The 23,645-nt window shown below is 45.0% G+C and overlaps 2 protein-coding genes across 7 annotated transcripts in view; one reads left to right on the top strand and one right to left on the bottom strand.

Annotated features, from left to right (window-relative positions):
• The window catches only part of EXOSC8 (exosome component 8), a 675,700-nt gene that overhangs the window by 325,265 nt on the left and 326,790 nt on the right, over window positions 1-23,645 (bottom strand). The window lies entirely within an intron of this gene.
• The window catches only part of POSTN (periostin), a 97,144-nt gene that overhangs the window by 55,316 nt on the left and 18,183 nt on the right, over window positions 1-23,645 (top strand). Inside the window, exons 13-20 of one of the 6 annotated variants that reach the window (XM_048502547.1) lie at window positions 2,974-3,104; window positions 6,578-6,680; window positions 7,581-7,648; window positions 10,870-10,915; window positions 14,058-14,153; window positions 14,913-15,002; window positions 15,585-15,668; window positions 19,537-19,617. In XM_048502547.1, coding sequence (XP_048358504.1) covers window positions 2,974-3,104; window positions 6,578-6,680; window positions 7,581-7,648; window positions 10,870-10,915; window positions 14,058-14,153; window positions 14,913-15,002; window positions 15,585-15,668; window positions 19,537-19,617 — 699 coding nt within the window. The remainder of the gene's footprint in view (window positions 1-2,973; window positions 3,105-6,577; window positions 6,681-7,580; window positions 7,649-10,869; window positions 10,916-14,057; window positions 14,154-14,912; window positions 15,003-15,584; window positions 15,669-19,536; window positions 19,618-23,645) is intronic. The other 5 variants (XM_048502548.1, XM_048502549.1, XM_048502550.1 and 2 more) reach the window with 5 other exon arrangements.

The following is a 23,645-nucleotide window of genomic DNA, read 5'->3' as shown; positions in this document are numbered from 1 at the left end:
CGTCGTCTGGATAGCGAGGCATCGTGCCCACCGGTGGCTCCACGGGGCATCTCAGGTGCAGCCGCTGGTCCGGGATCAGGGGGGTCCGATCGGAAAACAGTACGGATACCCCTCCCAATCCCTGGTATAGTCCCAGTGTCACCGGTGGTCTTTGGACGGGCCCCAGTGCTGTGCCACGGTGGTTCTTTGGGAGCATCACCAAAATACGAGTCCAGGAATCGTTCAATGGACTCCTGGGTTGCCGCATGAAAGGTGGTCAGGCCCGTCTCCTCCGTGACAGGTTGCATCTGAGGTTTGTAATCCATACACAGCGGGTAGATATCCGATCCACAGGCTCGATCCATAGACAGCGCCCCAAACGACTCATGTAAGTCCCCATGGTCGTCTTCACATCCCTCGTTCCAACGGAGTAAAGGAAGACTCGTGCTGATACGAGGACGGGAAAGAGTCACCAGCGAGATCCGTTCTCCCGCTGGCTCCTCCAGATCCAGAAGGGAAAGGTCGGAGCCCTCTTTGGGGGCTACCGCACCTTCCCCAGAAACATCCAACCTCTCCATGCTGAGGCACCAGAGGTCCACTGGACTAGGAATGTAGATGAATTAATTTTCCTGCCACAATGTAAGGAATTCCATAGAAGCAGAAATAAAAGGCTCTTTGGTGTAAAAGACCGTTTATTCAGACATCTTAGAAAGCTCAAGTACACGCAGTGGCAGGAATGAGATCTCCCGCCAGAAACACAGGTTATAACTCCGTCCATCCCATCCCCCCTCCCGGATTCTCATGGGAACGGAGGTCTCATCTCCCTCGCAGAGATAAGGTCTCTGCCGGAGAAGCTGGCCCATCGCCCGGGCTGTGGAATGTACTCAAGGCCAGGCGGCTGCCCTTCTCATCAACACCATTGAATCCTTTACACTGACAGAACAAGACATAGTCAGGCTGTCGCCCACTGATTGTGCTATCACTCCAAAGCATGGCTGTCTCTGCTGCCCTACTAGTATTGCCAAGCAGTTGGGGTGGTGGGGATAGCACCCCAGGAGAAAAATTAAAAAGAAAAAGAAAATATCATCTACTTCGAGGAAGTTGTGATCATACCATGTTTCCCTGAAAATAAGACAGTGTCTTATATTAATTTTTGCTCCCAAAGATGCGCTATGTCTTATTTTCAGGGGATGTCTTCTTTTTCTGTGTTCTGTTCATCGGGCATGCTTCCAAACAAAAACTTTGCTACGTCTTACTTTCGGGGGATGCCTTATATTTCGCACTTCAGCAAAACCTCTACTATGTCTTATTTTCAGGGGATGTTTTATATTCGGGGAAACAGGGTAGTAATCTTGCTATAGAGTTTCCAACAGTTCCTAGAGTTACCCTTTGTCACTTCCATTAGTTCCACTGTACCCAATAATAGTTCAGAAACATCTTTGTTGTTTTGGTGCTGAATTTCCCTCCCTTCCCTTTGGGACCGGTTCCCAGAAGAAAGATACGTTTAACAGGTCAACTCTGAAATGGCTCTGAACAGTCATTGTTGGTTCTCTGGATTGTTCTGCTGGGGTTTCAAAAACATGACATTTTCACTCTCCCCTTTAACTAGCTTCTTAGCCTTGAAGAAATGACTCAGGTAGATCTGCCAGGTGGCCAGTCTAATGAGGCAGAACATTGAGAAAATACTGAAGTACAACACCTGGATGTTGGTTGACTCATTGTGGTCTTACATCTCTTCCTCACACTGCTTCATGTATACCCCATTCAACATAAAGAATGAAGTGTGGTCTGCATTCTCCAGCAGAAGTGAATGGGTTTTCCACTGGGGAAAGTAGTGTCAATTCTCTCTTAGACTTAGAGCAGTGGTTCTCAACCTGTGGGTCGGGACCCCTTTGGGGGTCGAACGACCCTTTCACAGGGGTCGCCTAAAACTCTCTGCATCAGTGTTCTCCATCTGTAAAATGGATAAATGTTAGGGTTGGGGGTCACCACAACATGAGGAACTGTACTAAAGGGTCACGGCATTAGGAAGGCTGAGAACCACTGACTTAGAGAATCATATTTAAGCACCACTTTTGTCAAAACCATTATTGTTTGCAGTGTCAAACATTGAACTTGGAAAAAAGATCATTTATAATGTTCCATATGGCTTTTGGCAAGACTTGCCTATCTATAAAGTTAGACCTGCCATTTTGTTTCCTGTTTAGGAGACAAAATGGTGGGCGGAACTTTACAAACAGGCGAGTCTTGCTAAAAGCCATCTGGAGCAATATAAATGATCTTTTTTCAAAGATGTGGTGGTTTAATACACATCTCCTTGGATCTTTATGTTGAACATAGGTAAACTAATGCACTAACGACTCTGAGGCTCATTCCGCACATGCAGAATAATGCACTTTCAAACTGCTTTCAGTGCTCTTTGAAGCTGTGTGGAATAGCAAAATCCACTCGCAAACAGTTGTGAAAGTGGTTTGAAAACACATTATTTTGCGTGTGCGGAAGGGGCCTGAAAGTTAGTTCTAGGAATCACCAGGAACTCTTTGATCAGAACTTCCTGTAAATAGACCAAGCCTTGTTTTTCTTTTAAATTTAGCACACCAGGATAATCCCCCCTGTTTGGTCCCTGCTTCTGCCAGCCAATAAGATGAACATCAGCAAACAAGGGCCAAAATGACCTCAGCATCCCCCACCGCAGGCAAGCAAATGAGAACACTGGGAGCGCATTAGATCCACAGGTTACTCTGTTCTCAATCGATAACATCCTTGCTTTTCATATTTGTGCTTTGTCTAGGATAAAAAGTATCTTGACTTCCACCTCTCAGTTCTCTTTCAGACATTAACAGGAATCCAGAGTTTGAATTTAGGGGGTTCTTGCCCTGCGATAACATGATTTTAAAAAAACAAGGCCATTTTCAGAATATAGCCAAGGAGTCCAGGTGCTGAGTCAGATGCGTTACCCTGGTGACCGTGCTAATGCCTTTCTCCCTTCTGTAGGTGACACAAAAGCACTCAAGAACATTTTGCTGTATCACTTGATTCGGGGTGTTTACATTGGAAACGGTTTTGAACCGGGTGTGACCAACATTCTCAAAAGTATCCAAGGAGGCAAGCTGTACTTGAAAGTGGTGAGTAGTGAGATCCACCCTTTTCCATTTAATCCCCTGTAATAACAACCCATTCTGATCTTGTCAGATAATGGAAGCTATGCAGATCGGCCTGGGTAAGTATTTGAATGGGAAATTACCAAGCAAGTCCAGGGTCCTTACATAGTGACAAGCAGTGGCAAACCACTTCCAAACATCTCCTTCCTTGAAAACTCAACAAGGTCACCATAAGTCGACTGTAATAGGGTAGCCAGATTTCACTCCGGTGACCAGCGAAGGAGGTGGGCAGAAACTTAGTGACAGTAAACGTAGGCCTAATTCTCTGTGAGTAATGCGGCAACATCACCTGTAGCATGCACCGATAGGGATGTCATTACATCACTGTTGACCACAGGGGTATTCTGATTTGGGGGCAGAAGAAGAAGAGTTTGGATTTATACCCCCCTCTCCTGTAAGGAGACTCAAAGGGGCTTACAATCTCCTTTCCCTTCCCCCCCCCAACAAACACTCTGTGAGGTGGGTGGGGCTGAGAGAATTCTGAAGAGTTGTGACTAGCCCAAGGTCACCCAGCTGCCGTGTGTTGGAGTGCACAGGCTAATCCAGTTCCCCAGATAAGCCTCCACAGTAAGGATGCCCTGGAATTACAGGTCATCTCTACACTAGAGAGATCAGTTCCCTGGGGGAAATGGATGCTTTGGATGGTAGAATCGGTGGCCTTGTGCCACACTGAGGTCCCCGTCTCCCCAGGCCCACTCCTCACATCTCCAGGAGTTTCCCAACCTGGATGTGGCATCCACACACCTCATACCCTGCCAGTGGCCGGGGGCAACTGGCACCCCTAGCCAGAAGTGCTTTCACTGCATTGCTGGCAGATGAGGGCTTGGTGTAAGATTCCCTGCCAGCTGTCTGAACAGTGCCAGGGGAGGGGCTGCAGACTGAGGTTCCGCTTGCTCTGAGGGCGGGTCTGAGAACCCTCGGCTGCAGCCTGACAGACCTTTCCACCAGCAGTAAAGATCCCAAACCCTGATGAAACATTAACAGCTCCTGAGCAGCTATGTGCATCTGAATAGCTCACACAAGCATCCCAAACAGGCGGAGGCGTAAAAGGCAACCTTGGTTTCCCCTCAACATCCCTTCACTGTTGTTTGCTTTGTCGAAGGCTTTCACGGCCGGATTCAACTGGTTCTGGTGGGTTTTCCGGGCTGTGTGGCCGTGGTCTGGTGGATCTTGTTCCTAACGTTTCACCTGCATCTGTGGCTGGCATCTTCAGAGGTGTATCACAGAGAAAAGTCTGTTTCACGCTGTGTCCAAGGCCCTTTCTGCACGGGGCCAAAAACAGCAGCCCAGGGACGGAAAAACACCGGTCCCTGGGGAGCTGTTCGTACAGTGCGGCCCCGAGCGGCATGAAGATGCCGCTTTCCACCTCCCTTCCTGAGGGAGGTTTTTGGAAGCGCCGCTTTCCCATCCCCCCCCCACTCACCTCGTCCTCCAGCATCGGTCTGGAGGGCTGCTGAGTCCCACCCACACTGCCCTCTGACCCCTGGAGCCGCCTCTTCTGTGTTGGCCTCTGCGGGGGCCACTCGCACGCTCTTGTGCGAACGGCCCCCTCCCCTCCACCGGCATAATTTCTGCCGGTGGAGAGGCACCCTTTCGGCTGTGTGGAAAGGGCCCAAGTGAGAAGGGAAAGTTTAGTGTGGAATATTGTCCATGTCCCAGGGTGGGGAACCAATCATTAAGTGTTTGGGTGGAACTTGCTATGCAAAGGTGTGGTTGAGTGCATTGTATTGTGGGTCCATTTTTTAAAGTACTGGGAGCCAGGCCACCGGAAAAATATTTCTACCATACATTCATTTATTTATTTATTTATTTATTTATTTATTTATTTATTTAGTTAGTTAGTTAGTTAGTTAGTTAGTTATCTATCTATCTATCTATCTATCTATCTATCTATCTATCTATCTATCTATCTATCTATCTATCTATCTATCTATCTATCTATCTATCTATCTATCTATCTATCTATCTATCTATCTATCTATCTATCTATTTATTTATTTATTTATTTATTTATTTATTTATTACTTAAACTTTTATACCGCCCCATCCCCGAAGGGCTCTGGGCGGTGTACAACACAAAAATATAAATTAAGTTACTAAAACCATTAAAACAGCGATAGCAGTAAAAGAGGCGTCCGCCAACCCCAATTTTAAAATTCTCCCTGGGAAAAGAGAGGGGGAGGCGGAGAGTCATGTTAGATGGTAGGCCCAGATATAAGAGCCAACTGGGAGCCAACTGGGGGGCTCCGTTTCAGCGGCTGGACCCTCCAAAGGCCCGGCGGAACAGCTCCGTTTTACAGGCCCTGCGGAACTCGTTAAGGTCCCGCAGGGCCCGAACAGCCGGAGGAAGGGTGTTCGTAAAGGCCCTGGCCCGTGTGGAGGCCAGCCGCATCATTGAGGGGCCAGGGACCACTAATAAATTGGCCTCCGCAGAACGGAGAGGCCGTGCCGGGACATACGGGGTGATGCGGTCTCGAAGGTACGAGGGTCCCAGGCCGCGTAAGGCCTTGAAGGTCAACACCAATACCTTGAAGATGATCCGGAACTCCACCGGGAGCCAATGCAGCTGGCGCAACACAGGCTGAATATGATCATAGATGGCGCTGTGATTCAAGGGAATCACAGATCAAATAGGGAAACTGATGAAAAAGCATTATCTACAGACCATCTTCAAACCCACCAGGAAAATACAGCAAATTCTACACTCAGCAAAGGACAAGAGAGACCCCCTCACTTCAGCAGGAGTATATCGCATACCCTGTAGCTGTGGAAAGGTCTACATAGGAACCACAAAACGCAGCATTCAGACCCGTATTAAGGAACACGAAAGACACTGTCGGCTTAACCATCCTGAAAAATCTGCAGTTGCAGAACATGTGTTAAACAATACTGGACATAATGTTTTATTTGAGAACACTGAAATTCTGGACAATTCAGAAGCCTACTATGTCAGTCTGCACAGGGAGGCCATTGAAATTCACAAACACCAGGACAACTTCAATAAGAAAGAAGAGACTTTGAAGATTAGCAAAGCCTGGCTCCCAGTACTTAAAAAATGGACTGTTAACCCTGCCCGCAATACAATGAACTCAACCACACCTTTGCATAACAAGTTCCACCCAAACACTTAATGATTGGTTCCCCACCCTGGGACATGGACAATATACCACACTAAACTTTCCCTTCTCACTTAGACACAGTGTGAAACAGACTTTTCTCTGCGATACATCTCTGAAGATGCCAGCCACAGTTGCAGGCGAAGCGTTATGAACAAAATCCACCAGACCACGGCCACACAGCCTGGAAAACCCACCAGAACCAGAACCTGTTGTTTGCTTGTTTTTTTCCTGAGGAAAGATTGTCATATGTTATGGTAGGGATACCGCTATGTTGAGTGACACTTCTCACCTTCGTTCCCTGTCTTATTTGATTCTTAGGTAAATGACAGTCTTCTAGTGAATGAACTGAAATCCAAAGAATCTGATCTCCTGGCAACCAATGGAGTTATTCACATTATAGACAAGCTCCTGTATCCTGCAGGTAAGTAGCAGTTTATTCTAACATATTAATCCATGTTACTTAGGATGTTAACAGTCAGAGTTAGTGTGGCATAGTGGCTAAAATGTTGTATTGAGGAGTTCAGGCTCAAATCCCTACCTCAGCCGTCATGCTCACTGGGAGACCTTGAGTCACTAATCATCCCTCAGCCTGACCCATCTCACAGGGCTGTTGTTGTGAGGATAACATGTGGAAGAAAGGATCATAGACTGCTCTGAGCAGCTTTGGGAAAGAAAGGTATAAAACCAGGGGCATATCCAGAGAAAATAGCAAAAATAGCACTGGATGAGCATGCATCTTGTTATTGGCTCAGGGCAGTGGGAGCCTCTCCCCGAATCTTGACTCAGCATGGGGCAGGCACAGAGCCACCAGTGGGACCAGATGGATGGAGCAAGGCAAGTCACATGGACAGCAAAGCTGCAACGGGCAGGAAGACAGGCAGGCAGAGACGGCACCCCCTTCAAGTGGTGCCCAAGGCACATGCCATACCTGCCACACCTTAGATACGCCACTATGACAAACTATAGTAAGCAGAAAACTTGACAGCTAGTTGGCAGTAGCAGACACATATCCTGGATGTGTCTCTGTATGTGGATACCCCAGTAAAGAGTTAACATAGAAAACTGTTTGCCCAGAACTGTATAAAAGAATTCAAAAGCTCAGTCCTTTAAGCTTCCTGCGATTTGAAAGAAATGTGCTAAGCTGGAAATGTTTATTACTGTGCTCTTCCTCTCCACTTCAGTTATCCAGATTTACAAAATAGCCAAAAATTAATGAAGTGGAATGTTCAGATACGGTTGCTTAAATAAATACGCATTTTCAAGTTGCCAGCATTTATGTTTATGAGATTTCTCTTTAATATTTGTTTAATGTGTATTACAGATTTGCCTGTTGGAAGCAATGAACTCCTATCCATTCTGAAAAAACTGATAAAATACATTCAGATCAAGGTATAATCACTTTGTGGCTTGAGAAACACGTTGTCAGACCCTGGGTCCGAAAATAATGGAAACTGTAGATTTGCTCTAAAGCCTTTAAGAACATAAGAACATAAGAACGAGCCAGCTGGATCAGACCAGAGTCCATCTAGTCCAGCTCTCTGCTACTCGCAGTGGCCCACCAGGTGCCTTTGGGAGCTCACATGCAGGATGTGAAAGCAATGGCCTTCTGCGGCTGTTGCTCCCGATCACCTGGTCTGTTAAGGCATTTGCAATCTCAGATCAAAGAGGATCAAGATTGGTAGCCATAAATCGACTTCTCCTCCATAAATCTGTCCAAGCCCCTTTTAAAGCTATCCGGGTTAGTGGCCATCACCACCTCCTGTGGCAGCATATTCCAAACACCAATCACACGTTGCGTGAAGAAGTGTTTCCTTTTATAAGTCCTAATTCTTCCCCCCAGCATTTTCAATGGATGCCCCCTGGTTCTAGTATTGTGAGAAAGAGAGGAAAATTTATCTCTGTCAACATTTTCTACCCCATGCATAATTTTATAGACTTCAATCATATTCCGCCCCCCCCCCCAGACGTCTCCTCTCCAAACTAAAGAGTCCCAAATGCTGCAGCCTCTCCTCATAAGGAAGGTGCTCCAGTCCCTCAATCATCCTCGTTGCCCTTCTCTGCACTTTTTCTATCTCTTCAATATCCTTTTTGAGATGTGGAGACCAGAACTGAACACAGTACTCCAAGTGCTTTACATAAGGGCATGACAATCTTTAAAGCAGTGGTGCAACCGCACTTGGAGTACTTTATTTCAAAGTGATAGGTGAACATCAGCAAAGACAGTTCTGGGGCTCCCATGCAAACTACCAGACTACGGTATATTCCCCAAAGCTCCCCGTCTCCCTGGTCACCAAATGGTTCCCACTGTTTCCACTACAAAGCACTACATCGCTGGGGACATTCTACACATGGTAAGCCGACTCTTTTGGGCTGCTGGGCCGCCTGCAGAGGAAAGTGTGATAACCGCACACCGAGAAGAAAGCCATCCAGTTCCTTTTGTGCAAATGCCCCCTCCCCATAACACTCAGGCGCAGGCCTGACACATGTAGAACTGTCTTCCTTTTTTTTTCATTTTCCATGAGGCAAAAAAATGTGTTTGTTCTACATCTGGGATAATGAATGAAGGGGCCTCAATTAGAGCAGAACCACATGATACCAAAAATCTCCCATGTCGAGTTTCTGTCCCATCTGTAACATTTAATCTATGTCATAATGGCGCAACATTTAACCTATAATATAATGTCATCATGGTATTCTTCCACTGAAAATGGGACTTCCATTTTTCAAGGTAGTTCCGTGTTCCTGGGGTGATTCTCCATGGGAAATATATATATATCATGAGTCAGAGACAGTATCTTGTTTACAGGAGGGAAAAGAACCTGTCTGGCTCTGGTGCGAACTATAAAAATCTATTTTAATGAATAGATCCACTAATGGTGTAGAAGGACACCAATGTCTGATGCCTTTCAAAAACTCAACTTCCGTTGATAGGTTTCACGTATTCACAGATGAACAGGATGTTAATAAAATCCTTGCCTGGTCAATGGAAGGTGGGAATATTGGCCCGGGGAAAGAACAATATTTTCGATAAATATGTCTTCTTCAGCCACTTTAGGCACAATCATTCTATCATCATCATAATGGTAGAAAATATGAACAAAGAAAAAACCCCACAACATAGACACATTCTATTCTCCATGGGCCAAGTAAATTGGGTTGAGGCCCCTTTTTAAAGTATTTGGGGGGGGAAGTTCCCACAGAACTTGCCCCCACAAATTCCTTGAACACATTTTATTGGCCAGAACCTAGGTTAAATAAAAATTGCTAAATTAGAAGAGGAGTTTGGATTTATATCCCCCCCTTCTCTCCTGCAGGATACTCAATGGGGCTTACAATCTCCTTGCTCTTCCCCCCTCACAACAAACACCCTGTGAAGTGGGTGGGGCTGAGAGAGCTCCAAAAAGCCATGACTAGCTAGTGACTTTTCCCCCTATAACGCAGGTTGCAAATGGATTCTCACATGGGGGGATTCTCAGGGTTGGGGGGATTCTTGACTGTGCAGTTCACATGGAAACACAACATGTCCACGTGAACAGTGTGGTCTCCTGCCTCCAGAATCCCAGCAATCCTGGCTGGCCCCTACAGCCCCCAGCCACCATGCAAATGGTGGCAGAGGCGGCAGAACTGGGTTCCATGAACTCGTTGCCGTCTGTGCAGAATCAGCCGTGGCTAAGCATTAGTTCTCTACCAGTTCAAAAGCAGCGTCAGCAGATGGAATGGGGGTTATCAAGGATTGCTTTTAGTTACCATATTCCCTTCCCCTCATCAGGCTCTAGTTCTGTGGTGGCGAACCTTTGGCACTCCAGATGTTATGGACTACAATTCCCATCAGCCCCTGCCAGCATGGCCAATTGGCCATGCTGGCTGGGGCTGATGGGAATTGTAGTCCATAAAATCTGGAGTGCCAAAGGTTCGCCACCACTGCTCTAGTTCTTTACCATAAAGAGACTGTTGTAAGTCTGAATCATATATTAACTTTCAGAAATTTCTCATTTATGTGCCTTTGATTACCTGCTTGTAATTACACACCAGCCTTTGTGTTATTGTTCCTTTAAGATCCCAGTTCAAAGCATTTCTCTCTTGTTGTGTTTCCACTCTTGATTGTCATCAAACACAAAATTTTGTTTTTCAGTTCCAATTGGCATACCCTTAAAAATGATCGGTGACCCTCCTCCCTGGTTTTGGTGATGTTTGTGTGTGTGTTTTATGGGATCAATTTTTAAAAAATTAAAATATTATTTTTATAATTTAGTATTAATTATTTATTCAATTTCTGTCCTGCCCTTTCCCCACTCAAGTCAGGCTCAGGGCAGCCAGCAACCATATCATTATATCCTGTAAAAATCAAATCATAAAAATCTACATGACAATACATTCACAATTAAAACCTAAATTAATTAGGACTATCTAAAATACTTTTTAAAAGATGGTGCCTGATAGTAAGATTCCCCTGGCAACAGTTCAATAGTTCAATTGTTCGAATGTTTTAATGTTTTTATATGTCTTGCCTTTGGAAACCATGATCAGGTGGAAAGGCAGCATTAAAAGCTTTTCCATGAATAAAATAAATAAATATGCACTAGGTTTAACACATTTTCCTTCTTTCCCAGTTTGTCAGTGGTTACAGCTATGAAGAAATTCCATGGACATTTTACAGTAAGTTTTTTTTAATTAATAGGAAAAATCCATTTTTGTTGGCATGGAACTACGAAACAGCAACCATAGGACTGATGTGGATTGTCAGGGCTACAAACAATAGTCAGGTGGTGAAATACAGCTGTATAGGTAACTACAGCTGTATAGGTAACTAGGCAACCAACAGAACAAAACCCTGCCCTCCTGTAGACTTTCTCTCAAGGCCTTTTCTCACAAATCCCATTTAGTCACCCAAGCCTGGTTAGATTTTATTATATCCATATCCCTTCCACTTTCTGTTCTTTTCAGCAAGCCAAATTATTACTAAGGTTGTGAATCCCAAGATCAACACAATTGATAGCAGCTATGAGAAAGAAGGCAAAAATAATTTGATTGTACTCATGAATGACATCAGAACTGATTGAATGTTTGCAGGACACTTCCAGAACATCTACAGCATGCTAGGAAATAATACATAAGGACTGCAGCAAAAATAATGGCCACCAGAAGAGCTGCGGTCAACCTTTCATCTGACCTGGAACTTGGTGATAAGTTAGGGAAATGTAAAATGGATTGACCTGAAGAAATACCTGGAAATTCAAAAGGAATACTTTTTAATGTCATGCTCTTTCCAAACTGAAACCCAACCATCTATGAGTGACAATTTCCAGATGCTACATGGAGATCCCGCAGAATTCATATCCAGGTTACACAGTTCCCTAGAGAAAATGCCTGCTTTGGAGGGTAGCCGCCTTGACATCATGCCCTCCAAGAGGTTCATTTCTCCCCAGGCTCCACACCCACAATCTCCAGGAATTTCCCACTCCAGAGTTAGCAACTCTATTGTTGTATCTCATGGGGAATCACAAGGTCTTAAGACCTTGATCATTTCAATCGGTGTTATAAGCCCTTCCCTCTGCATATTAAGAACATAAGAACATAAGAACAAGTCAGCTGGATCAGACCAGAGTCCATCTAGTCCAGCTCTCTGCTACTCGCAGTGGCCCACCAGGTGCCATTGGGAGCTCACCTGCAGGAGGTGAAAGCAATGGCCTTCTGCGGCTGTTGCTCCCGAGCACCTGGTCTGTAAGGCATTTGCAATCTCAGATCAAAGAGGATCAAGATTGGTAGCCATAAATCGACTTCTCCTCCATAAATCTGTCCAAGCCCCTTTTAAAGTTATCCAGGTTAGTGGCCATCACCATCTCCTATTATCAGTCAGTGGGGAAGTCAGCAGGGGTAACTCAAGATTAGAGTTGCCAGCCCCTCACCCCGCAGCCGTTGGTGGGGTGGGAGATCTCACCAGGCTTAAAATGAGTCCTAGGTCTCAACGTCTTCTGCAACATCATCATGTCGACAACGATGAGGGAGACACTCTGGCATTTGGGCAAAAACTCTACAATAGAAACATTTTGGCCATAGAGTTTTGCCCAGATATCAGAGTATCTCCCCTGTCATCACCTGCATGATGAGGTAACTTCCAGAAGTCGTGTCATCAAATGAGTGACATCAAGGTCAAGGCCTCATTTTAAGCCTAGTAAGACCCCCAGCAGCAGATGAATGGTTCTGGCAGGAGGGGGCCCAAAGCAATGGATCCCCCATCCCGGTAGGGATCTGGCAACCTTATTCACAATAATTGCTGGCCTCAGGCTAGATGTTGTGATGAGCACGCCCAGCATCTTGGGATGCATGAAAAATGCAGTTCCCATCTTTTCTGGAGGTCCTTGGATCATTTCAGGGAAATGTTAGCTAACATGTTTCTTGGTACACTTGCAAGCTGCTAATTGTGTTTACTGGCGGGTTCATTGCTGCTGGTAAGCATGGGGCGGAGGGGAGAAAACAAGTTGAATAAATAAATTTCAGCATTTCAAGTTCCATTGAATTCAACAGGAGAGGTGAATGCGTTATATGCTCGGGTCAAAACAAATTACATTTAGATGTGTTCTGCCAATAGGTTTTCACCCAAATTTATTAATTAATGTTTGCATTACGCCGTCTGTTAGCACATGGTTTCAAAAAAAATGGAATTAGGCTAATTCTATTTATTCTTGTTATTACAGCACAGAAATACCAATTTATGTGCTGTAACCATCTTGTTATTACAGCACAGAAATACCAATTTAAAAATAACCTGAGCACTTCAGTTCAAAAAGAGACTGAAGGTAAAGGTCATGATAGCAACTATTTTCCGTACTGTAAAGGCTAACTGTGACTTGGATCAAGGCCTGAAAACCAGGGTTTGAAACAAAGATATTCTGGCACAGTGTTTTAGCTATTAAAATGAAGATCTTGTTAAAAGCAAATTGGTGAGGGGAAACATGACACGTTCCGTGGAGCCAAGTCTAATCAGGGTCTCTCAAAAGCACTCTTTTGTTTCGTCTGGGAGTGGGGAAGGCTGCCTCCTATACCTCAACAGCTGCCATTCTGAATGGAATCTACCCATCATGTTAGTCTCCAGACAGGAGCCAGTTCACACCCATTGGATTGAAAAGGACAGGTGAACAAGTGGCAACAGGGTAGATCACGGGTCTGCAACCAAGCGCCCCCTGGGGTAGATCATGCCTCTGTTCAGGCACTCCCCTGAGCAAAGTTTTCTCATTTATTTGTTTACTTAAATCTTTTACCCTACCTTTCCTTTTGACTCACGTTTGGAGTATCAGTCTGAGGAGACTTCCTCCCACAAGCGGCTCTTAACTTAGAGGAAGAACCATTTTAGCTGGAGGAAGAGCCAGTTAGGTGGGAGGAAAGCTATTTAGAGGATGATTGGATCCACCTCGATAGCAGTAGGAGCAAGTGAGCCAAAACCACAAGAAGAGAAACTGGCTCCTTCAACTCCTCCCCTCGCTGGACTGCACTACACCTGCAGTCCTACACCACACGAAGCTTGCCAGATTCCACCATTGCATTGATGTATGCCAGTGTGCACATATATCAATGATTCTTCTTGCTATTTGTCTGGTGTCCCCAGCTTTCTACACTGTCTGCAGCAGCCTCATATCATTCTTACTCTGAACATTTTGGCAAGAGCCTCCAGCAGCCTTAGGCACTGTTACATCTGAACAGCATTTTAAGTCCAAATATTTTGGGAGAAACAAATATTTGTTGCGCTGATGTGTCTGTATGTTTATAATGCGCTCTCTTGTTCTGAAATAATGCTTTGCAGTGCCAACCATTACAAAGATCACCAAAGTGATTGAAGGGGAACCAGAATTCAAAGTGGTCAGGGAAGGCGAGACAGTAACTAAAGTGATTCATGGAGGTGAATATGGCTTATCGGATGAACACTGCTAACTGGAACGGTTTGGAGAAAGCAAGGCATCGTCCCAATTCCTTTGCAAGGCAGCAGAGGAGTTCTAACAGCCTCTTGGTTTGCTCCGAGAATGCGTCGTGATTTTTTGCGCCCCGCAACATTTTGTCTGTTAACCGTCTGCTTCTTTTTGCCCTCATACACGATGTCATTATCGTTGCTATCTTGTTTTTCTTGGCTTTGCATGCTGTGTTCCTGTCTCTCCGTTCTGCTCACAAGTGCATTCTGAGTTTGGAGGCATGAGATGAAAAAGCACTTTTGCCAATTCTTTCTGGATCTTCCCAAGCTCAATCTTCCCAGCTGGGATTTCGGCTGCCATTTTGCACCAAAATTGAAAACCCATTTTCAGCATCTCAATGTGATTGAGATGCATTTTTAAAAAATGCTTTAATTTTTTAAAAAAACAAACCCTATATATTTTATTCAGATTTTTTTTAAAAAAAAAAAAGTCAGACTGTTCTCTGTATTGTGAATTCTTGGTCTTGGCAAAACTGGTACGCTTTGAGATTAAATCAGCCCTCTTCTTCAAGTCCTTGACATATGTGTGTTAACAGTCAGTTTGAGCCAAAACTTTGGATCTAACCATTTCTAATGCTGATTTTTTTTTTGGCCCCTGCACTGGAGATAAACTTTCTTGTCTGACTTACAAGGAAGGGAGAGGTCAAAGCGGTCCATTATTTTGTGTCTAACGTTTAAAAAACATCTTTATAGAGCCTATAATTAAAAAATACACGAAAATAATTGACGGCCGTCCTGTGGAAGTGACTGAAAAGCAAGTGACTGAAGAAAGAATTATTGAAGGTAAACCATGTCAAGAATATGCAGATTTTCATCTTTTCCCCAATTCTGATGCTGGGTAGTTTCCTTGGTTGCCGGCAGCTACATCCGAACAATTCCCCAGTCATCACGTGGAAATAGCCAAGAGGAGCCCCATTCCTTCCTATGTCAAATCTGCTGTTGAATCCACAATTCTCTCTTTGGACATCTCATGTGCTTGTCGTTTGTGTTTACTGTGTAGTTGACGTTCCCAAACCCCACAAGCAAATTCTGCTAAATCTATAGAAAAAGCAGTCTTTGGCAGAAAGTGGCCATGTTTGGGTCAACTACAGCAAATCACTTCTTGTGTGATACATATTCATTCCCTTGCTTTCATAAGCCTTGTTGTTGTCTTTGTAATCTCTTTATCGGCTGCTGAACACATCTCCTCGCAAGGTACCATGTCAGCACTTCAGAGGCAATTTAGGGTTATCTGAAATCCATAATTCCAACAGGAGCACCCTATTCCAATTGACACAGAACTGAAAAACATGTCCAAGAAATCCTAAGCGTTAATCGTTCAACTTCTTTTGCAGCCTGGTTAACATGTGTTTTTTTCCACATTAGGCCCTGAAGTGAGATTCACTCGAATCACTTCAACTGGAGGAGGAGCACACTCCGAGGAAACCATCAAGAGACTGCTGGAAGAAGGTTAGTGCTTCCTGTGATCAAGTTTGAATTGGCTTGAGGCCTCATTGAGGACTTACAATAAATGCTGATACATTGCTGCTATTTTCACAGTTAGCATTTGGTAAAATGATTAACACATGAGCAACGAAAAACAGTCTGAACAGAATCAGCTTTTGGCTTTGGTTGCCTTCCGAGGGTGGGAACCACCAGGGTGAATCCTCTCCAATAACCACACTGGACTGGGCCACTGCGAGTAGCAGTGGTGGGCCACTGCGAGTAGCAGAGAGCTGGACTAAATGGACTTTGGTCTGATCCAGCTGGCTTGTTCTTATGTTCTTATGTTCTTATGACTCTATGCTGGGATAAACATTTTGGCCATAGCCATTTTATTAGCCAACCAAAACAGAAGCGTGAGGCGTAGCATGGGTCTTGATCTGGCCTGTCTGCGGATGCCCTCTATTGGACTTTGCTCCGCTGAAGGGCTCTGCCGGGCAGACGCTCCTGGCAAGACGTGATCCCCATTTGCCGGTTCGGCAGGGCGGTTGCCTCTTGCCGCCATCGGCACCTCCAGACCATTACCCATGCGCCACCGCCAAACGGCTATGACAGAAACATGCAACAACCGAATGAACTCAGGGAGAGGTGGCTGGGCAAATCGCCGGCTGGCCGAAGCACATGGCCAGAACAAAGGAGGGCTTTCCCCTTTAAAGGGTCAATCCGCCCTCCCCTCCTGGTGACGTCAGCCCTTGCCCAACATGGCCCGGGCTTCGCTTCCGCCCTCCGTTAAGCGGAAGCGGTCACCTTTGCTCCACCCATCCCACCCCCAGAGGCAACCGCAGCCAGTGGGTGATTCACAGCTGTCTTTATGATATGGACAAAGGTGATAAGATGGACAGCCCAATTCAAAGACAGGGAGTGGTAGAGCAACAGCAAGGGATGGCACTGCCATGCTTCCTCTCCAGAGGCAACTGGTGCTGTGGGTGCCAGGGGGAAAAGGGGAAAACCTTTACTCCCTTGGAAATCCCAGAGCACAAAGTGACTTACGCTGAACTAACGTTGGATTCATATCAAGGAAAATGCCCAGAATCCCGCTCTCTGCCCTAGCACAGGTGTTTTCAGCAGCAGCCCACTGCTGCAGGGACCAGCTTCTGGGTTTGGGCATTTTGGCAGCTGGCCACCAAGGTAAGTCCCTCAGCACCGACGGTTTCACCGCTTTGCACGCTGCTTGGTGCCGGTGGCCCCTTCACCAGGGCAGCTCCTCTGCCACTTCCAGCGCGGCTTCATCCCCCACCCCTTTGGATTGCACAGCTAGATTTCTAAGAAACAAAAGGTTTGGAATTCACAGGCTTATGTATGACAATTGATGTTTGAAACTGATTTGTTTACTTATTACATTTATTTGGTGAATATCAACAGCAAATGAATATTGATAGTCCCCGGTATATTTTGTAGATGTTAAAAATTCAGAGAAGGGAATGTTGGACATTAGTTAATGGATTTGTCATTGTTCAGTAAACAGGTTGGAAGAAGGCAGAGGGGCCTAGCTGCACCCTGCCCTGACCTCACGGGGGATAGTCAATCAGAGGTCTGTCTGTTCCAACCAGAGGGGCATGCCTGCTATAAAAGTCAGTACAGAAACCTCTGGTCACATACATTTGTTTCATTAACCCTTTAATTTACACTGAAATGTTAAATTAAAACAAAATTTATTTTTTTAAAAAATTAAAAGGTCAGTCTAACAAGTAATCAAGGTGGCTTGCAATAATCATCACCACAATTTTCATAAAACAATAGAATACCTCAAACCTCCAGAAGACAGCGGCCCTTTCCCCACTTACCTTAAGCCCCGCGCTACTCTCCTAAAGTAGCGCGGGGTCCAGCTGCACTCCCCACTTCAGGGAACGGCGAGAACCGCCCCGACGCTGCCTCTCTCATGCCCCCTCAGCGTGCGTAATTCCTGGCGCCTTTTCAAATGGCGCCTTTTGATGACCCCGGTCGTGGGGAAGCCGGGGCGCGCGCCAGGAATTGCGCTCAGCAACCCTCCGACAAAGGGTAAGTGGGGAAAGGGCCAGTAACAGAAGGGAAAACTGAGAGATATCACAGATAAAAGTATATAGACCAAAGGGGGGGGGGGTAACCCGCCCCAAAATTTAAGTGCCTCTAAATTTTTCATTTGTTTTATTATTTAATTTAAAACTTTTTATGCCACCTTTCTAGTCAACCAGCATCCCCGAGGGACACAGATAAAAATATTAAAATGTTCAAGCAAATGAAAAACATTTTAAATTTTAAAATAATTTAATAAAAAGTGACAAAGAATACTGGAATCAGGGAGGAGGGCCAATAACAATAGCAGGAGTATGGAAAGCAAAACAAAGAAGTATTCCACCACACCGATAGAGGGAGACAAACAAATGTCGCTGGGAAAAGAAATTCCAAAGTTTGGGTGCCGTGACCAAAATGGTCCTTTCCTGGGTCACCACCCGGCTAGCTTCAAATGACCAAGATGAACAAGTAAGTTTATGTGAGAGAAAAATTAAAGTATTTGGTTTACAGTGCTTACCCATGAGGGTGACCTCTCATGTTAACCTCATTCCCTTCTTCGGGCTTTCCCCACTCACCTTCTGCTGCGCGCCGCTCTCGCGCCCCCTCAGCGCGCGTCATTCCTGGCACGCTCTCGGGGTTCCCCACGTAGAGCGCGGGGTCATCAAAAGGTGCCGTTTCTTCAGCACCAGGAATGACGCGCGCTGAGGTGGTGCAAGAGCGGCAGCTTCGGGGCGGCAGCATGGTTGCCGCCCTTGCAAGTGGGGAGTGCCGCTGGACCCCGCGCTACTTTCCCGAAGTAGCGCGCAGCAGAAGGTAAGTGGGGAAAGCCCCCTTGGCTCCTCTCACAAGTGGGATTCTCATTCACCACCGAAGCGCCACATGTCTGACAGGCAATGGAGGAACGTGATGAAGTCTCTCCTGTCTGCTCCCCCCACTGACTTGATTAGTGTTCAGGACTTGAGTAGTTACATCTGGCAGGTCTTCTTGGGAGCCAAAGCTGGTCTCCTCAGGAGCAAACTGCAAATATTAGTGTGGAGAGGAGAAGCTGATGATGTACTCTTAGCTTGTTCCTTTCCTGTCACAGCACAGGAATTTTTGTCACTTGCTGGGAACAGAAACGTTCTGAGGACAGACAATGTCACCTGACTAGGATTTATGGGGGTGGTGGGTGACTCAAACCATTAGTCATTCTCAAAACATCTGGAATTGTCAGCAACGACTCATAAATCTGACATTCATCAAATGTGGAACATACCAAAAATGTGGAGATAGCTGGCAATAAGAATATTTTGGCCAAGTTACATGCATCTGGTGATAACAGTAGATGAAATGATGAAGCAATTACTTTGTTGAACTCCGCTAATGACCATATTTGGTGACTGTCTCTAGAGTCACTGTTCTAGCTGGGTTTCTTTTGGACATTCACCAAATGCATGATTGACTGCCAACATGCCTTGGTGCTTAGCAACAGCATCCACATTATGTAAATCCAGTGTATCATACATTACATGGAATAATGTATGCTAACATTTCCATATTATGTCACATTTTGATCTTGGACTTTGTGGAAGGTATATTTAGGGTCTTCTGCAAATTTGTGGTCTGTCTCAGGTTCCTTAATACTTTAATTCTTGTTTGAGAGAAACTGTTGATGCATATTAAATGTCAAAAACATACAGCAACCACTGCTTTCTTTTAATGAAAACCATCAGATGTCTGGCACAGTGCTCATGACTCTGATGAATGGGTTGTGTACTGATAACCTATGCCTGTTAAATGGACTGTGATTACCACTTTTTCAATGTCTTGCATAAAAACACACTATAAACATGTATCCTATTAGAGGTTACCAAGGTGACCAAACTAATTGAAGGTGATGGTCATTTACTGGAAGACGAAGATCTCAAAAGACTTCTTCAGGGAGGTTAGTGGGTGCTAGATAACTAACCTCACTACAGTGAGCTCCGGGGACTGGCATGTGTGTCACCTTTTAAAGACTGATTTCTCTAAACAAAATGCTATCAAATAAAAATGAATCTGGAGGCATGAAACGCTGACCTCTGAACATTTCACTGATCTCCAATGGATCCCTTAGAGCAACCAGACAAAACGTTTGTGCTTTTGCCTCATCAGTCTTTAAAGGGTTTCTTTAAATTCAGCTGAGCAATGAAAATTTATTTGCACTCTCAATGTTGTTTCTGACCATTGTTGGACTTTTAAGAAATACTTGTGACGTGGAAAGTGTTGAAGAGATCCAAATTCACTGCACTTTGCAGCCCTCAGACTAAAATGAATATTCATTGCTCAGGGGTTAACCACCGAAGGCATGTTTTGCACCCTCCTTTTATGTGACTGCAGGATTTATGCATTTGGCTTTAATTCTTCTTCTCTGGAAGAGTACAGTGCACTCCTCTGAATACTGAACGCATTGACTCAAACACATTTCAATTAATACAGCTGGTGGAGCATCAAGGCATAATCTTCTTGAGCTGAACGGTTATTTCACAAACAGGTCCCAGAGGCCAGCCCACTGTAAGCTCCCAAGACCTCGTTCAGTGCTGCTACAGCAGCAGGCATGACTCCCAGATGTGGGACAGCAGGACTGTACCGAATGATGGAGTGTAGCAGTTGGGAAAGGAGCCCAACAGAATGGGGGATTATTCATCGATGTGACACACAGAGACATCTGGGCTGCAGCAGAGCCTTTTGGCACTGTGAGAGATCCCCGTGGGTTGGGAGATGGCAGTTCTGCCCTTCTGTGGGCTTGCAACTAATAACAAGCTATTAAAATGGAGCTCCTTTAATTCCCCTTCATCTGATGCCGCTACAGCTCTGGCAGCCCATGCCACCCTGTATGGATCCAAGCCATGCAAATTTGCATGGTGGGGAACCTCACCGACCCGTTGTGAACAGTTCTCTCTGCCAATAGCAATTGGGTACCATGAACCACCATATGGTATAAGTGGGGTGCACTGTGTGGCCAGAATATTTTCTGTTCATGCTACCAGTCAAGAAATAACCAGAAGGATTGAAATGCAGTCTAAAATCGAGAATCGGTGAAATTAATCCTTATCTGCCGGTCTGTAATGTTTTTTCTGCTTATTTGTATGGATTTGAACTACCTGAAGGAAGTGAAGGAGAAAAGAAGTCAAGTGTTTGGCAAAGTTGAGCGGCGTCTTCTCTCCCAAATGAGGAAGAGAGCCGTTCATTATGAACTGGGCCCACACACCACTTTCATTGTTCTTAGGAGTAATGAAGTGTTAAATAGGACCACCTATGAAACAATTCTGAGCCAAATTGCTCTTCACAGGACCAGTTCTTGAAATGCCTCAAGGCAAGATATTCAACCAGGCATCCTCCTGTGCATGGGAATTGCATAAAGTCTTAGTGAGGACACATCTCGGTTGTTCAGTAAAATGATATTGACATATTTTAACTCTTAACATGACAATCACAATAATTTAGGACAGTGGTGGCGAACCTTTGGCACTCCAGATGTTATGGACTACAATTCCCATCAGCCCCTGCCAGCATGGCCAATTGGCCATGCTAGCAGGGGCTGATGGGAATTGTAGTCCATAACATCTGAAGTGCCAAAGGTTCGCCACCACGGATTTAGGAGGACGTGCACAGAACAATTTGGTTTTCTTCTTTTTTGTACTCTTGCACTTTGAAAAGTATATTCTTTTCTGTTATTTTTGTTGCTACGTGCATTCATTATCATGCCCCCCCTTTAATTCCATTGATTGCAATGGGACACTCATTCCTGTATGTAATTCCTTGCCTTGTCTAATTGGCACAAAATTGCCCAAGACTGTAGCCCTCATCCAAAGCTTGAGACTTCCCAAGTTTTGGGAAGACAGCGGTGTGCCAGCTCACATTATTACTTGCAGAGCGGGCACAGAGAGACATTTGGCAAGCCAAGCAGATAAGTACCATATCAAAGTGGATACAATCACAAGTAGGGAGGTCCTCACATATCTACGTGAATCTGTTCATTCAGGTATCAAGAACATGAGGTGCTGATGTGTGTGTGACTTAATGGTGACTCTGTAGGGTTTTCAAGGCCATGGACATTCAGAGGTGGTTTGTCAGTTTTGACAGACCTGTGACTGGTCCAAGGTCACCCAGCAGCTTCATGTAGAAGAGTGGGAAATCAAATCCAGTTCTCCAGGTTGGAGTCCACCACTCGTAACCACTAGACCACGCTGGCTCTCTGGGGTGCAGGAGGTAACTTTTCAGAGTGAAATTTGACAGAGTTAGTGAAAGAGGTCAAACCTGCGGCCTCCCTTGCCACCTCTCTGTCCTCCACCGTTGGAAGCACTTTTCACCCAGCCAGGATCCAACATCAGGAGTGTTCTGGGCCATGAGAAAAAAAAATGTGCTAAGCACTCAACAGCAGTGAGGTAATTCCTCTCTGAGTATTGCCAGCTGCTTTGTTGAAACATTAATGGACAAACTGAAGTAAATGTACCAGGATACTGCCCTCCTGGCTAATTCAGACAGAGGTTTAATTAATGAAAGGCTTCCTGTCTTTTTTCCTTACGAATAACAACTCCGTCCAAAAGAGGAGGACAAATCCACTGCTGAAGACAATCTGGGGCTGCACCAGTGCTGCTGTAACCAGGCTCATCCTGTTCTGTGTGTTGCTCTGCTGACTGGTTAAAGCCCCTGTTAGTTACACATTTGCTGAGTCAGTCTCTCCCTACTTTCCCTTTCAACTTGTTGAACTCTAAGCCAGACAGTTAAGTGCCAGAATAATAAAGTAAAGTTTCCCCTTCAGTCGTGTCCAATCCTGGGGTACCATTGCGAGCAGTGATTTTATAGGCAAGCTGCTTTTGTGGCGTAGTTTGCCATTGCTTTCCCCGGCTATTCTTTCCCCCCTAGCTATGAGCTAGGACAGGGGTAGGGAACCTGCGGCTCTCCAGATGTTCAGGAACTACAATTCCCATCAGCCTCTGTCAGCATGACCAATTGGCTCTGTCAGCATGACCAATTGGTTCCCTACCCCTGAGCTAGGTACTCATTTACCGACCAAGAAATGGATGGATGGCTGAGTTGGCCATGAGCCAGCTGCCAGGATATCTGACCCACAGGGGGCTCAAACTCCTGACCATGTGAGTGGCAGTGCAACCACTTAACCACTACGCCACACGGCTCCCTGCCAGAATAATAGCCAAATATTATTAACGTTATTTTTAACTCAGTGTTAATTATAATAATGATAATAAACATCGACCCTTTCTGCCCAAATCCCCTAAAACCTTTCTAAAATGTTTTCAATTTCAACAAAATGTTTACAATGATGTTACAACCATGTATGTCTGAACTCACCCCCTTGAAATGATTCCTGCCTGCCCTGACATGATTTCACCCCCACTCTTTTTTTGAGTTCTGTGTTGAATTGATGCTTCAGTGCTTCGCAGCCTCATGCTACACTCTATACTCTTTGTACCCTCGATGGGTTAAAGATGCCCCCCCCCAATAAAAGAACAGAGAAATGCTGCAAATAAACAGGCGGGGGGGAACTGAGCTCAGAAAATGGCACCAAAGACGAAGTTTACGGAGGCAGAGAAGCCTGGGAAACTCAGTCAACAGATCACACAGCAATTGAAAATGTTTTGAAGACATTTCAACCAGAGAATCATTTTTAAAAAGGGATTAATCTAAAACATTTTGAGGCTGAAAATAAGATGTTTGAGGGTAAAAACAATGCATAACTCCATGGAGGAAACATGGTATTTTCTGCCTTTTAAAAGGTTTGTTTCATTCTACATTTTGTTTTTTTACTAAATGCACATCCATACAAAAGGAAATACCTATTATATTCATGCCTGTGGCATACAATTTTTTTTTTAAAAAAACCTAAAGCCTCCATTTTGTGTTGAATGTCTGTGACTGATTCATAGAGGATTTTGAGCTGCAATTTTACAGATTTGTAGCAGCCACGGG

Source organism: Sphaerodactylus townsendi, linkage group LG07 (genome assembly GCF_021028975.2).
Source record: "Sphaerodactylus townsendi isolate TG3544 linkage group LG07, MPM_Stown_v2.3, whole genome shotgun sequence".
Lineage (NCBI taxonomy): Eukaryota > Metazoa > Chordata > Lepidosauria > Squamata > Sphaerodactylidae > Sphaerodactylus > Sphaerodactylus townsendi.
This window is presented reverse-complemented; position numbering and strand designations above follow the sequence as displayed.